This window comes from Jaculus jaculus, chromosome 13, assembly GCF_020740685.1.
Source record: "Jaculus jaculus isolate mJacJac1 chromosome 13, mJacJac1.mat.Y.cur, whole genome shotgun sequence".
Lineage (NCBI taxonomy): Eukaryota > Metazoa > Chordata > Mammalia > Rodentia > Dipodidae > Jaculus > Jaculus jaculus.
The window spans coordinates 3584857-3601259 of record NC_059114.1 but is presented as its reverse complement, the minus strand read 5'-3'; the positions used below and the strand labels follow the sequence as shown (position 1 = coordinate 3601259).

General features: G+C 43.8%; 4 protein-coding genes across 4 annotated transcripts; 3 read left to right on the top strand and 1 right to left on the bottom strand.

Moving 5' to 3' along the window:
• Positions 1-5958: 5958 nt before the first annotated feature.
• Positions 5959-16388, top strand: LOC101593673 (histone H4). Its single transcript, XM_045132230.1, has 3 exons — positions 5959-5963; positions 6646-6649; positions 16072-16388. The coding sequence occupies exon 3, from the start codon at positions 16073-16075 to the stop codon at positions 16382-16384; it is 312 nt and encodes a 103-aa protein (XP_044988165.1). The 5' UTR covers positions 5959-5963; positions 6646-6649; position 16072; the 3' UTR covers positions 16385-16388.
• On the bottom strand, positions 10937-11358 carry LOC123454093 (histone H2B type 1-C/E/F/G/I). Its single transcript, XM_045132217.1, has one exon. It carries the CDS (start codon positions 11326-11328, stop codon positions 10948-10950), a length of 381 nt encoding a protein of 126 aa, XP_044988152.1. The 5' UTR covers positions 11329-11358; the 3' UTR covers positions 10937-10947.
• On the top strand, positions 11673-12364 carry LOC123454090 (histone H2A type 1). Its single transcript, XM_045132214.1, has one exon. It carries the CDS (start codon positions 11673-11675, stop codon positions 12063-12065), a length of 393 nt encoding a protein of 130 aa, XP_044988149.1. The 3' UTR covers positions 12066-12364.
• On the top strand, positions 12995-13406 carry LOC123454086 (histone H3). The gene has a single exon (XM_045132207.1). It carries the CDS (start codon positions 12995-12997, stop codon positions 13403-13405), a length of 411 nt encoding a protein of 136 aa, XP_044988142.1. The 3' UTR covers position 13406.
• Positions 16389-16403: the final 15 nt, after the last annotated feature.

The following is a 16403-nucleotide window of genomic DNA, read 5'->3' as shown; positions in this document are numbered from 1 at the left end:
CCAACACAAACTCCAGATCGTCCGTAAGTCAATCCAAAGACTTTTGCCGGCAAATCAAGACCGCAGCCAACCCGGTCACCGGAGGCATCCCTACGGTGAAATCGAAAGTGAACGTCGCAGCTCGAACCTCGCTTGGAATCAGGTTGTATGATGTTAGACCTAATCAAGATATTGTTATGTTAGGATGAGTATTTGGATTTATGTGTTTTGGCTTTAGTTGCCTTTTGCATGATATGGTCTTGCTTGTGTGTTATAACAACATCAGTAAACTCTCTTGCAAACTTACCAGCGTCTCTTGTGCCTTCATCTGCGGAATCCTGTGTAGTGATAATCTAGACAGTGCTCGAGACAATAGTGAATTCCAGGTCAGCCTGAGCTAGAGTGAGACCCTACCTCGAAAAAGCCAAAAAAAGAAAAAGAAAAAAAATGGATGTTGCGCGCTGTGTCACAGTGAGCATCCTGGGAGTGGGAGGGGTAGCATTCTAGAGCTCAGAGTTAAGAAAATCAGTGCACGCTGGAGTGATGGCACAGCAATTAAAGACAGTGGCTTGCAAAGCCGGATGGCCCAGATTCGATTACCCAGTACCCCCATAAAGCAAGATGCAAAAAAATGACACATGCATGGGAGTTCATCTGCGGCGGCAAGAGGCCCTGGTGTACCCATACCTACTCCCTCTGTATCTGACCCATGTCTGCCTCTTTCCCAAATAAATTTTTAAAAAAATTTTAAATGAATCAAAATTATACATTCGAAGGGAGCAGAAGGGAGCACAATGTAGTGTTTTCATACATGCGTTCAATGCTGACTGATTGTACTGGGTTATTAATCTAATCACCTTGTCACATTTTGACATTTTGCCCTCTACCTGCTTGGTGCTTGCTATTAAATTCCTTCCCTTTTCTTGAGGAAGGTAGAGACAATGGCTATCTCAAGATGAAGTCCAACCTGGGCCCTTCCCAATATAAATCTCTTCTGCAAATGATCTACTCCCACAATTCCTAATGGCCTATTTATGTTTAAATTCATTAGATAATGAATCACTGATTTTTGTTTGTTTGTTTGTTTTTCAAGGTAGGGTTTCACTCTAGTCCAGGCTGACCTGGAATTCACTCTGTCTTCTCAGGGTAACCTCGAACTCACAGCAATCCTCCTACCTCTGCCTCCCAAGTGCTGGGATTAAAGGCATGCACCACCATGCCCTGCCTTTTTTAAAATGATTTTTATCACATTCCTGGAATGACCTGGGCAAATAAAACAAAACAAAAAACAAACTGGATTTTACTTTTGGTCATTCACATGTGCTTCTAAATACAACTAAACACTATATAAATTGGTTTTGGTTTTTACTTTTCTAAAATGGTATTACATAAATCCCACAATATAGTATATGCCATGCTCTGCTGTGCCAGGCTCCCCCTGGCAGGTAGTGCTGAGGAAGGACCAGGTCCGCTGATTCCTCCCAAGGGGTTGAGGAGGAGGGTGAGTGTCCACGGCCAGGAACACACCACCAAGCTGGGAGTCTTGTCAAATCAGGATCTCACTTTGTTGTAACAGGCAGATGTTTGCATAGCGTTGAGAACGAAGGCGGGGATCTCAGGAAAGGATGAGGTGTAAGGACCGATAGCATATCGCAACTTTTGAGATGATTCATTCTAAGCACACGAGAACTCCAACTTTTTTGCAGAAATAGCTTGCCAGAGGCAATTTGGCGCCCTGCTGAGTCATAGCTGGCCAGAGACAGGTCACCAAACTTTAGCTAGGCTCAGGAAGTTCCACTAGGCCTTGCGTCTGGGCCTCTCAAGGCCCAACACTGCTGTAGCCGACTGTGTTATGTAAATATTCCTCAGTGCTTTCATCTTTCACCAGGGGCATGGTCTTCAATGTTTTACGTTGAGAATGTCACTGCATAAGGGAACAGGATGGTGTGAAGGAGAGGAGGGCTTGTGAGGACAGTTAATTGAAATACAAGTTATTATTAATAAACCATACGGAAACATGTCTTTGCCAAATTACAATATATCTGTTAAAAAAAAGTTTGGAAACTATGTTGTTGCTTGTTTTAGATATCTCTTGTTGCTTTTGTACATAATATTTTTGTTTGTCTTTTCTTTTCTTAAAAACTGAATAAAACCTTTTTATTGACAACTGCCATAGACAATACATCATGATCATTATCCCATCCCATGAACCCTCCTTTCTGTCACCCCAACCCTCTCCAGCGAATCCCTTCCTTTCTCCAACTAGTCTATCTTCAATTTTGGTGCCATCATTCTTTTCCTCCTATTATATAGTTGTTGTGTACATAGCATCAGCCAGAATCAGGTCACAAATATCAAGGCCACTTTGTATCTGGTACTGTAAGCATCCACCCCTTCCTTTATCACTTATTCTCTTTCCACCACCACTTGCAAAAGGCTCCCTGAGCCCTGGACGATGTGGTAGAGATATGACAGTCAGTGCTGTGCACTGTCACTTCTCAGCACTTTTTTTGTTTTTGTTTTTTTTTTTTTGTTGCTGGGTTTTGTGTGTGTGTGTGTGTGTGTGTGTGTGTGTGTGTGATAGGGTCTCACTCTAGCCTAGGCTGGCCTGTAATTCACTATGTAATCTCAGGGTGGCCTTAAACTCACTGTGATCCTCCTATCTTTGCCTCCCCAGTGCTAGAATTAAAGGCGTGCACCACTATGCCAGGCTCTTTGATAAGTTTTGAGTCACACCAGTGGTCACCACCATCTGAAAAGAGAAGCAGTTCTAACCAAAACTGAGAGTACCATAAATGTATGGGCATAAACCTAAGCGGTTAGAAGGCAGTTTGATCAGCATAATGTATCCATTTAGCCAGACAACAGGCCTTATAACCTCCCTAGACATAGGCTTTTGATTCGGTTTTAGTACCTGGCATGAATTCCATCCAGTGGAAGGAGTGGGCATCAAGTCTGATAAGACAGCAGTTGATTTCCCCCACAACAGACATGCTAGCATTGCATCAGTTGTTGTGTTTGGCCTGGCTCAGACAACACTTTGAAAATGAAGCATGCAAACACAATATCATCCACTGTATACAAGTTTGATTTTACATGCCAAGTAACGACAGTTGGCAAATACTGTCCTTATGTTTGTAATTAAGTTATTATGTTTCTACAAGAACAGAAACTTTGCCTGTACAGTGTAAGCACTAGCTTCACAGCAAACCATAGTGTGGAATCTGAGCTGAGGTTCCTCGGGCAGCGTTAACTCGTGAGGCATGGTGTGATGGCTGTGCAGGATCAGTGCACATGTTGTAAGCTGACAACCACGGCTACAGTGGGAAGCCATGCAACACCGTACGGTGCTGCCGGGACCACCCCCTATTCATTGTGAGATGTTTGACTTTGAATTAATTTTTGGTCACCGTGCATTGAGGAACTTCTGCTACAAAATGTTCACTACCTCCTCGTTTAATCATGCAACCCCAGATGGCTAGGACCCACAGAATGAGAAACTAGGGGTCTAGAGATCCTTGAAAGATAACCTGATTTTATTTAGGTATGTACCTTTGACTGACTTCTGTGGATTAAGGGACAGAACAACTCTGTGGATGTAATTGTATAGTTATAGACAACCTGTAGCAATGCAGATGATCCCATCCATGGTAATTTAAATGAGTCCTATGCATGATATGCAAATGAAATTTGTTCATTTGACAATATGAATTTCTGTAAGCCACATTGTCCTTTGAACCAGTCCTGACAAGCAGTGGGTTCCTTTGAGCTGATGAGCTCAATGAAATGTTTTAAAAGTTTTCATTTTATTTAAAAATATTAATTTAGCCGGGCATGGTGGCGCACACCTTTAATCCCAGCACTCAGAGGCAGGGGTAGGAGGATTGACTTGAGTTCAAGGCCACCCTGAGACTACACAGTGAATTCCAGGTCAGCCTGAGCTAGAGTGAAACACTACCTCAAAAAAAAAAAAAAAAAAATTACTTATTTGCAAGCAGAGTGGTAGAGAGAGAGTATAACTGGGTACCCCAGGACCTCTAGCTCTCAATGTGCATGCCATTTGTGCATTTGGCTTATGTGGGTACTGGGGAATCAGGTTCAGGTTATTAGGCTTTGCAGCCAAATGCCATAACTGCCCCAAGAGGTTTTCAATTTCTTAATATTACTTTTTTATACCATACACACACACACACACACACACATATGTACACACATACATACACATAGACAATTTCTATACTTACAGACACAAACCATGGTATTCCCCCCCCCACTTTCCCCTTCATAACTCTGCTGTGTCACATCCCCTCCCTCTCTCCATTAGTCCCTCTTTTAATTTGATGTCATCATCTTTTTCTCCTATTATGAGGGTCTTGTGTAGTATTGCCAGGCACTGTATGGTCTGGGATATCAAAGCCAAATTCTGTCTGTTGCATTGTAAAGAGTGGCACACTTCCTTTGGCTCTTACATTCTTTCCACCACCTCTTCTGCAATGAACCCTAAGCCTTGGAAGGTGCAAGATGTTTTAGTGCTGGAAACTCCTCTGTCCCTCCCTTTTCAGCACTGTTACCTTTTGGGTCATCCCAGTGGTCATCGCCATCTGAAAAGAGAAGCTTCTCTAATCAGAAGTGAGAGTAGCATTAATATATGAGTATGAACATTAAGTGTAGTTATTTCAGGGCAATTTGGTGAGAATAACATATGCATTTATCCAGACAAGAGTAGGTTTTACACCCCTAAGGCTCATGACCACCCCTGCTTTTGATTAGGATTTCAGCACCAGGCACATATTCCCTCCCATAGAGCGGGCCTTCAGTCCAATTTAAGAGGAGTTGGTTTCCCCCAGAGCAAACATGCCACTACTGCACTTGTTCAGTCATTTGGCCTTTCTGGCCAAACTTGAGGCTTTCAGTGTCCATTGTTTTCACGGCTGATGATTTCTGTCTCCCATAAGAGTGCATGCAGTGCAGCTTTTTCCAGCTTTCAGTTGGCTGGGCTACAAGGAGAGAGTTTTCTGCTCAGTACCAGCTTGATTTCTCAGTGACATGGCCACTCAGGCATGTGAAGCCTTCAGCAATAGGGTCTTACCAGCTCTTTCTCACAGGAAACCAAAGGCCTTGGCTGTAGCCTATAATGTTTTGGGGGCAATAGGGATCTCCCTGGCCAATAACTCACTAGAAGGTATGTCATCCCTGGCACTGAAAATTTTCTAGTAACAATCTATGGCTTCTGGATGTGCCATTATTACAGAAAGTAGATTTTCATATGTCATTTTCAGAATATCTTGCGTTTTGATAGACCCTCCCCACCACACCTTTCTTTTACACTATCTCTTCCCCTGACCTCATTTAGGCCTTTCCCCTCCCTGTAATCTGTTCTTCTACTTACATATATACAATACCATCACCTTAAGACCTTCCCTCTCCTCCCTCCTTTTTATCCTTTTTCTAGATTATGGGCCTCTACTACTGATTTTCTGTACCAGATTACACAAAAGTCTATACATTTGTAGCTAGGACCTACATATAAGAAAGAACATGCGAGGCTTGGCTTTCTGGAACTGGGTGCATTAGTCAGGGTTCTCTAGAAGAACAGAACTGCTAGAATGAATTATTTTAAAAGGGAAATTTATTGGATTAGTTTACAGTAATCCAGTAGCAGTTGCGGGCCTGAGAATCAATGAACCTGGTAGCTGCTTAGTCCACGTGGCCAGATGCCTCAGCAGTCCCGACCAGGAACTGCGGATGGTATGGGAAAGCCTGGAGGCTTCCTGAGGAACCACTGGGTTTCGATCCATGCGGATCTTCAGTTGAGGCTGGTCTTTAGTCCACATTGGTCTTCAATCCATGCTGGAAGGTAGCAAGCAGCTCTGGCAGCCAAGTGGAAGAAAGGAAGGAAGGGGCTCTTTACACCTAGAGCTTCCTTATATCAAGTCCCCCTCTGAGCGGAGCCACCCACTCTGGGGGAAGGACTTCCTCCATTAGTTGATCCTTCCTAGAAGCAACCTCCGAGACCCACCCAAAAGGGATTTCTGTGGCTTACTAAACAGATCAAGTTGACAACACCTTAACTATCACACTGGGTTACTTCACTTAGTATAATCCTTTCCAGATCCATTTCATAATTTCATTTTTCTGTACCACTGCATAGAACTCCATTGTGTAGATGTACCACATCTTTATTATCCATTCATCTGTGAATGGACATCTAGGCTGCTTCCATTTCCTAGCTATTGTGAATAGAGCAGCAATAAACATAGGTGTGCAAGTATCTCTAAGGTAGTGAGAAGAGTCATTAGGATATGTGCCTACAAGTGCTATAGCTGGATCATATGACAAATCTATTTTGAGCAATCTCAAGAACCTCCCACACTGATTTCCATGATGGCTATACCAGATTACATTCCCACCAACAGTGTAGAAGGGTTCCCCTTTAACACATCCTCGTCAACATTTATTGTCATTTGTTTTCTTTCTTGGTTTTAAGATTTATTTTTGTTTATTTATTAGAGACAGACAGAGGAAGAGAAAGAGAGAGAGAGAGGGAGAGAATGGGTGCACCAGGGCCTCCAGCCACTGCAAACGAACTCCAGATGCATGTACCCTCTTGTGCATCTGACTTATGTGGGACCTGGAGAATTGAACCTGGGACCTTAGGCTTCCCAGGCAAGTGCCTTAATTCCTAAGCCCTCTCCAGCCTTCATTTGTTTTCTTTCTTTCTTTCTTTCTTTTTTTTTTTTAATTTATTTATTTGAGAGCGACAGACACAGAGGGAAAGACAGATAGAGGGAGAGAGAGAGAATGGGCGCGCCAGGGCTTCCAGCCTCTGCAAACAAACTTCAGATGCGTGCGCCCCCTTGTGCATCTGGCTAACGTGGGACCTGGGGAACCGAGCCTCGAACCGGAGTCCTTAGGCTTCACAGGCAAGAGCTTAACAGCTAAGCCATCTCTCCAGCCCTTCATTTGTTTTCTTGATGGTAGCTATTCTGACTGGAGAGAGATGGAATCTCAAAGTAGTTTTAATTTGCACTTCCCTGATAGCAATGTATGTAGAACACTTTTTTAGATGTTTATACGCCATCTTTCTTCTGATGAGAACTCCTTATTTAGTTTCATAGCCCATTTGTTTATTGGGTTGTTTGATTTCTTATTGTTCTGTTTTTTGAGTTCTTTGTGTATTCTGGATATTAATCCTCTGTCAGATGTGAGGCTAGCAAAGATTTTCTCCCATTCTGTAGGTTGTCTCTTTGCTCTATTCACAGCGTCCTTTGCTGTACAAGAGCTTTCTAATTTCATCATATCCCAATAGTTGATTAGTGGTTTTATTTTCTGAACAATTGGGGTTATATTCAAAAAGTCATCACTTATGCCAATATGTCAAAGAATGTCTCCTATGTTTTCTTCTAGCAATTTCAGTGTCAGGTCTGATATTAAGGTCTCTGATCCACTTGGATTTGATTCTTCTGCAGGGAGAAAGACAAGGATCTATTTTCACCTTTCTACATATAGATATCCAGTTTTCCCAGCACCACTTGTTGAAGAGGCTGTCTTTTCTCCCATGAATATTTTTGGCAGTTTTGTAAAAATTCAGATGGCTGTAGCTGCCTGGGTTAACATCTGGTTCCTCTACTCTGTTCCATTGATCTACATGTCTGCCTTTGTGCCAATACCATGCTGTTTTTGTTACTATGGCTTTGTAATGTAACTTAAAATTGGGCATGGTGATAGCACCAGCCTTATTCTTGTTGCGTAAAATTGTTTTGCCTATTTGAGGTTTTTTGGGCTTCCAAATGAATTTTAGAATTGCTTTTTTTCTATTCCTGTGAAGAATGCCAATGGAATTTTAGGGGGGATTACATTAAATGTGTAGATTGCTTTTGGTAAGATTTATTTTTTCACAATATTGAATCTTTCCATTTCCTTGTGTCTTCTGCAATTTCTTACTTGAGTGTTTTAAAGTTCTCCTTATAGAGGTCCTTCACTTCCTTAGTTAAGTTTATTCCAAGGTACTTTTTTTTTTTTTTTTTTTTTTGAGGCAGTTGTGAATGGGAGAGATTCCCTGATTTCATTCTTCCCATGTTTATGTTAGTATATAGGAAAGCTATTGATTTCTGTATATTTATTTTGTATCCTGCTACATGACTGTAGGTGTTTATCAGCTCTAACAGTTTGCTGGTAGAGTTGTTAGAGTCTTTTATGTGTAGAATTATATCACCTGAAAATAATGATAATTTTATTTCTTCCTTTCCAATTTGTATCCCTTTTATGAGTGTCTTTTGCCTTATTGCTATGGCTAAGGCTAAGTGGGGACAGTGGACACACTTGTTTTGTCTCTGAATTTAGTAATAAAGCTTCGAGTTTTTCACCATTTATTATTATTATGTTGGCTGTAAGTTTGTCATAAATAGCTTTTATTATGTTGAGATATGTTCCTTCTATTCCCAGTTTCTCTCATACTTTTAACATGAAAGAATGTTGGATTTTGTCCAATACCTTTCCTGCATCTATTGAGATGATCATGTTAATTTTGTCCTTCAGACAAAATATGATGTATTTACATTTATCGATTTGTATATGTTGAATCATCCCTGCGATAAAGCCAACTTGGTCAGGATAAATAATCTTTTTCATATATTCTTGTATTCTGTTGGCCAATATTTTGTTCAGAATTTTGCATCTATGTTAATGAAGGAGATTAGTCTGTAATTTTCTCTTTTTGTTCTGTCTTTGTCTGGTTTCGGTATGAGGGTGATTCTGGCTTCACAGAAAGAGTTCAGTAGAATTCCTTCCTTTTCTATTTTATGGAAAAGTTTGAGAAGCAGTTGTGTTAATTCTTCCATGAAGGTCTGGTAAAATTCACCAGTGAATCCATCTCGGCCTGGGCTTTTCTTTAGGTGGGAGACATTTTTATAACTGCTCCTTTCTCTATACTTGTCATAGGTATATTTCAATGGTTTATCTCATTTTATTTAATTTTCGTGAGTCATATGAATCAAGGAAATCATCCATTTCTTTCAGATTTATAAACTTAGAGGCATATATATTCTTAAAGTATTTCCATATAACTGTCTGAATTTCTTCAATATCTGTTGCAATGGTGCCTTTTTCATCTCTAATTTTATTAATTTTTGTCTCTTCTGTCTTTCCTCTGGTCAAATTTGATAAGGGCTTATCAATCTTATTTATCTTTTAAAAGAACCTACTCTTTGTTTCATTGATTCTTTGGATTGATTTTGTTGTTGTTTTTATTTCATTAATTTCTGCCCTAATCTTTATGATTTCTTCTCGTCTACTGGTTTTTTGTTTGCCTTGTTCTTCTTTTTCCCAGGCATTAATGTGAAGCATTAAATTGTTCATTTTTGAACTCTCTAATTTCTTAATATATGCACCTAGAGCTATGAATTTACCTCTTAGGACTGCCTTCACTGTATCCCAAAAGTTTTGGTATGTTCTATTATCATCATCATTTGATTTTGTGAACTTATTGATTTCTTTTTTTGATTTCTTCAATGACCCATTGATCATTCAGCAGTGTACAGTTTAGCTATGAATTTCTGTATACTCTGTAGCTTTTCTTGTTGCTTATTTGCAGTTTAATACTATTGTGGTCAGAGAGAGTATAAAGGATTGCTTCAGTTTTCCTATATTTGTGGAGATTTGTTTTGTGTCCTAATATATGGTCTATTTTAGAGAATGTTCCATGTGCTGCTGAGAAAAATCATATTCTGCAGCATTTGGATGGAATGTTCTGTAGATGTGTTAGATCGATTTGTTCCATGACATCATTTAATTCAGATGTCTCCGTTTATTTTTTGCCCAGATAACATGTGAATTGATGAGAGTGTTGTGTTGAAGTTTCCCACTATACTTGTGTTGGATGTTAATGTTTGATGAAACTGGGAGTTCCCATGTTAGGAGAATAAAGATTGTAATGTCCTCCTGTTGGAGTGTGTCTTTAGTCAATATAAAATGACTGCTTCATCTTTCCCCACTATTGTTGGTTTGAAGTCTATCCTGTCAGCTATTAGGATAGCAACTCCTGCTTGTTTCCTAGGCCCATTTGCTTGAAAGGCAGTTTTTCATCCCTGCACCCTAAGGCGGTATCTATTTTTTAGAGTTTCCTGGAGCCAACAAACGGCTGGATCCTGCCTTTTAACCTAGTCTGCAAGCATTGAAGCAATTTGTATTACCAATTATTATTGAAAGTTATGTATGTATTCTCGCCATTCTTATTTTGTAGTGTTTTGTTTTCCCTTTACTAATTTGCTTTAACTGTTATTTGAGTGTGGTTTATTTTTCCCTATTTCCTCCTTTGGCACTAAGAATTCATTCTTTCAAGTATCTCTTTGGGTTAGTATTTTTTATAATTTTTATTTATTTGAGAAAGAAAACGGGTGCGCCAAGATTTCCAGCTACTGGAAGAACCGTGCGCCCCCTGGTACCTCTTGCTAACATGGTTTCAGGGGAATCAATCCTTTGTCCTTGGGCTTCACAGGCAAGAAGTTAACTGCTAAGTCATCTCCCAGGCCATTCAAGTATTTTCTGTAGAGCTGGTGTGGCCTATTTTTGTTGGGGAATTTCCTGTCTTTCTTTCCTTTTCTTTTTATTTTCAATTGTTTTTCTCTGTGTGTTTCACATACTTTCTGACAACCCTGACAAGAACATGCAACTTGCATTACCTTACATTCACTTTTTCCTAGCCAGGATCTTGCTGAAGCACAGAATGATCTGCAACCCTGTAGTGCCTCACTGACCTTCAAGTCACAGAAATTCCCTACTCAACAATCGCAAGGACTGAGAATAAGTAAGGGCACGACCATGGTCGCATCACCAAGAAAAGAAGCATACCACTGTGTTCTCTAAGATGGCGACAGAAAAACGAAGTGCAACAGCTTTTTTTAATGAAAAAATGGTGGCTCTGAAAAGAGCCTTTGTGCGCGAGCCGGAGGGGGCGCTGGCGCGCGGCGTCTACTTGGAGCTGGTGTACTTGGTGACGGCCTTGGTGCCCTCGGACACGGCGTGCTTGGCCAGCTCCCCGGGCAGCAGCAGGCGCACGGCCGTCTGGATCTCCCGCGACGTGATGGTCGAGCGCTTGTTGTAGTGCGCCAGGCGCGACGCCTCGCCCGCGATGCGCTCGAAGATGTCGTTCACGAACGAGTTCATGATGCCCATGGCCTTGGACGAGATGCCCGTGTCGGGGTGCACCTGCTTCAGCACCTTGTACACGTACACCGAGTAGCTCTCCTTGCGGCTGCGCTTGCGCTTCTTGCCGTCCTTCTTCTGCGCCTTCGTCACCGCCTTCTTCGAGCCCTTCTTCGGGGCCGGCGCCGACTTCGCGGGCTCGGGCATGTTGGCTGTTGAAGAACCGCGAACAAAACACGATCAGCGACCTCTAGTGAGAGCATGAAGCAGGGACCGAGCTTTTATGGGACGTCTATGCAAATGAAGGATCTCGGAACGGCCAGTTACGAGGTAAGGAAGAATTCGTGACGTCACTGCATGTAAATGAGATTACATAGCTTCTCCTTTCTCATTGGCTACGTGCTGGAGCACCATTTCCACCAATCCGAGTGCACCTCCTCCGCTTCCCTCGGCCACTATAAGAACCTTCTGGCCTAGTAAGCTGAGGCGCGTCTTACTGTTGTTCTCTTGTTGAGTTCTTGTCACTGTTCTTCCGTTCACGGCATAACATCATGTCTGGACGCGGCAAGCAGGGCGGCAAGGCGCGCGCCAAGGCCAAGACGCGCTCCTCTCGGGCCGGCCTGCAGTTCCCGGTGGGCCGCGTGCACCGGCTGCTCCGCAAGGGCAACTACGCCGAGCGGGTGGGCGCCGGCGCCCCGGTGTACCTGGCGGCCGTGCTCGAGTACCTGACGGCCGAGATCCTGGAGCTGGCGGGCAACGCGGCCCGCGACAACAAGAAGACGCGCATCATCCCGCGCCACCTGCAGCTGGCCATCCGCAACGACGAGGAGCTCAACAAGCTGCTGGGCAAAGTGACGATCGCGCAGGGCGGCGTGCTGCCCAACATCCAGGCCGTGCTGCTGCCCAAGAAGACCGAGAGCCACCACAAGGCCAAGGGCAAGTGAGAGCCAACCCGCTACCCACGACAGCGATCAACCAAAGGCTCTTTTCAGAGCCACCCACAGTTTCAAAGAAAGAGCATGGAATTCTTAGACTACTTGGTTATATACAGAATGGTCTCAACCATGAGAACCATTAACTTTAAAAACGTCACGTGAAGTCTGGAAGCACTACTAAGTGAAACTTAATAGCATAATGGAAAGTTTACAACGTGTCTGTAGATGTGTTCTTAGAAAGTCCTTTCTTTAAATGAAGACCGATATACAAAACATCTAAAGTTACTAAAAATACACCTCACTCTTATTTCTGGTGCTTCTAATAAAATTCACTCATTAAACTACCAGCCATTTGTAGATTGGGCAAAAATGTGAAGCCAACTCTGCGCGGCGATTAACACAGTGGCTTTTTTTTAAGTGTACAGGACTGGTGCATGTTAACAGTAAAATAGAGGGCTTGAAGATTTTGCGTCACAAAATCGAGGTATTTAGAGCAAGTCGGCCTTTCTTTGATTACATTAAAGTTTAAATGAGTCTAGATTTTGTGGCACGCTACCCTTTCAACAGAACTGAACGTTAAAATCGCAGTTGACCAATTACATGAGGCCTGATCCATTCAAATACAAAAATTTTGGCGCTTAAATTTGTTACTCAGCAAACATCTCAGATCAGCTTAATAAGGAGTCAACTATATGATGAAAAGAGTACACACTATTTTAAATAAAAGCACCAGCGAGAAATAACTGAAAGCAAGATTGTATAATTTATAAATGGTTATTTAAATTCTAGACGCATAGGCGTTCCTTCGACCAGGGATTGGATGCTAGCTGTTGCTTTTCTCTAAACCAATCAGAAGGCGGCGCTCCTTGTATATATACATAGGTAGCCGGTGTAAAATTTCACTTGGACACCCGTTCAGTTCCTCCTCATCCAAAGGTATGGCTCGCACGAAGCAGACGGCGCGTAAGTCCACGGGCGGCAAGGCCCCGCGCAAGCAGCTGGCCACCAAGGCGGCCCGCAAGAGCGCGCCGGCCACGGGCGGCGTGAAGAAGCCGCACCGCTACCGGCCCGGCACCGTGGCGCTGCGCGAGATCCGCCGCTACCAGAAGTCCACCGAGCTGCTGATCCGCAAGCTGCCGTTCCAGCGGCTGGTGCGCGAGATCGCGCAGGACTTCAAGACGGACCTGCGCTTCCAGAGCTCGGCCGTGATGGCGCTGCAGGAGGCGAGCGAGGCCTACCTGGTGGGGCTGTTCGAGGACACCAACCTGTGCGCCATCCACGCCAAGAGGGTCACCATCATGCCCAAGGATATCCAGCTGGCGCGCCGCATCCGCGGCGAGAGGGCCTGAATTACTCATGCGGATGATCAGATAAACCAACGGCTCTTTTCAGAGCCAACACCATTTCTATAAAAGAGCTCTACTTTTCTGAGAATTGATTATTCATATGTGGGACATCTCGAGGTTCATGAGACGACTTAAGGGGCTTTTGAAAGCTTGCAAATGTGGGAAGAGGCGTGCACTTTTATCCGCCTTTCTGTTACCTTAATATCCTTTCCAAACTTCCAATTGAACTTTACAGTACTAGCAATGGGCTTCTGTCCTTCTCAGGTTGTTTATCCCTGTGACCACACCAACGTCCTGAATGTCTTAGGTTCTTCCTGGCACTGAACAGACTAGGGACTAGGCATCTCCATGAGCTTTTATGCTTTATCTGCCCCTGGGTGCTTCAGGCTCCATGTTCAGATGTTTCTTCCAGCAGACCAGAAACAGCCCATTTCCGCCTGAGAAAACTGTTATGGTTTTGTGTCTATTGGCGTCCTGGTGTCTGCTGATAATTGGATCTTACAGGCCTTAAGCTATCAGGACACTACAAGCTGATTGACAGAGACACTGCATTTTTTGCGCCCATCCACTGTCAGATTAATCTGTTTCCTAAAATAAGAGTACAGAACAGCAGTGATCATATGGTTCCTGCCCGTAATACCTGCACTCGGTGTGCTGCGGGGAGATTTGTTTTGTGAGTGCAAAAACTTCATTTATGGTTTCCCCCTCCACTCCTGAATTTCCATCTGCACTTTTGAATTTTAAATTCAAGGCCAGCCAGGACAGAATACTGCATTCCATACATTGTCTAGGATATGACACTGTCTCACCAAGACCCAAAGCAGCAGGGAAAATGTCTTAGAAGTTAAAGGCACATGTTTGTAAAACCTGCCCCCCAGGTTCAACTCCCAAAGGACCCATCTAAGCCTCACAGAAATTGAGGTTCAGGGATGGAAAAATGGCACATGGGCTATTGTTAAGTACCAGTGTTAAATTCCCCAGTGGTGACATAAAGCCAGATGCACAAGGTGGCACATTGGGTCTAGACTTCCGGCCCTACTGTGCTCATTCTGTCTAATGAAAACAAAAAAAAAAAAATATTTTTTTCTTTTTTTGGTTTTTCAATGTAGGGTCTCACTCACTCTGGTCCAGGCTGACCTGGAATTCACTAAGTAGCCTCAGGATGGCTTCGAAGGCACGGTGATCCTACCTCTACCTCCCAAGTGCTGGGATAAAAGGCGTGCACCACCACGCCCGGTTTTAAATACGTAATTTGTTTTGGTTTTTTTTTTTTTTTTGGTTTTTCAAGGTACGGTCTCACTCCAGCCAAGGCTGACCTGGAATTCACTATGGAGTCTCAGGGTGGCCTCAAACTCGTGGCAATCCTCCGACTTTGCCTCCTGAGAGCTGGGATTAAAGGCTTGCACCACCACGCCCAGCCTAAATACATAATTTTTAAGATGGGGGAGTCTTGGGAAGAATGACACTGATTATTGCTGCCTTGAGAACTACACATTTCCTTTATCCAGTTGTTCACCACATAGGCCTAAGCCTTCATGACAAGATGATGACTCCTTTCACAAAGCAGAGGACACTTATTCATTGTTTAATCTATAAGAATTTTTGGTCCTGCTTGGGGGTACATGCCTTTAATCCCAGCGCTCAAGAGTTCGAGGCCAGTCTGAGACTGCGTAGTGAATTCCAGGTCATCCTGGACCAGAGTGAGACTACCTCTAATACACACATACACACACACAAATCCTCTGATCAAGATGCCCTCCCTTAAGAGTTATGCCACTGGAGCCTACTGATTCTCAGGCCAAGAGACCCACCTCAAATATCAACTACAGGCATGAGAGGAATATTTATGCCCTTCACCAGGTAATTCGTGCATAACCTCAGAAGCCTTCTTTTCAATGCAGTTGCTCCCAGAGCTCTCCCAGGTAAGTGTGCCGCTTTTCAGCGCCCTAACTCCTCTTTGCATCTATCAAAAGGCCTCAGAATGCTTCCCATGACACACTAGGATGGGCAGGTTTTCACTCTAGCCCAGGCTGACCTGAAATTCTCTAACCCAAGACTGATTCAGAACTCAAATGAATTCTCCTCCTACCTCACCTTTAGTACTGGGATTAAAGGCATGGTACCCACCACACAAACACAATAATGCAATTCTAATAAGCTTGTTACTACAAATGTGCTTGACCAGGCGTGGTGGCACACGCCTTTAATCCCAGCACTCAGCAGGCAGACATGGAAGGGTTCCCTGGAGTTTGAGGCAAGCCTGAGACTACATAATGAATTCTAGGTCAGCCTGAGCAAAACCTACCTCTAAAAACTGAAAATAACAATGATAACAACAACAAATAAAAAAAATTGTGCTTGAAACATCCCGGAAGAATAACTATGTAATGTTTAATATTTGATGAAATGAGAAAGGTTCAAGTTTTTATGTTGCCTGTTTATTTTACACACACACACACACACACACACACACACACACACACGCACAGATTAAATTATAATTTAGAGCTTTGTCGTCCTCTGGCTCCACCTACTTTCTCACTGGAAGGCGGGGACTGATTGTTTCCACCCCTGCCTGTGAGGTTTTCAAACAGGTCCGACATGGTAGCATAAATGTAGGGAAGAAGCAGCCCCGTGAACCCTGTGTAGATTCTCTCCCATCGAGTAAGCATGTCTGGTCGCGGCAAGGGCGGGAAGGGCCTGGGCAAGGGCGGCGCCAAGCGGCACCGCAAGGTCCTGCGCGACAACATCCAGGGCATCACCAAGCCCGCCATCCGGCGCCTGGCCCGCCGCGGCGGCGTCAAGCGCATCTCGGGCCTCATCTACGAGGAGACCCGCGGCGTGCTGAAGGTCTTCCTGGAGAACGTGATCCGCGACGCCGTCACGTACACGGAGCACGCCAAGCGCAAGACGGTCACGGCCATGGACGTGGTGTACGCGCTCAAGCGCCAGGGCCGCACGCTCTACGGCTTCGGCGGCTGAGGACCCCGCGCCCTCCCCC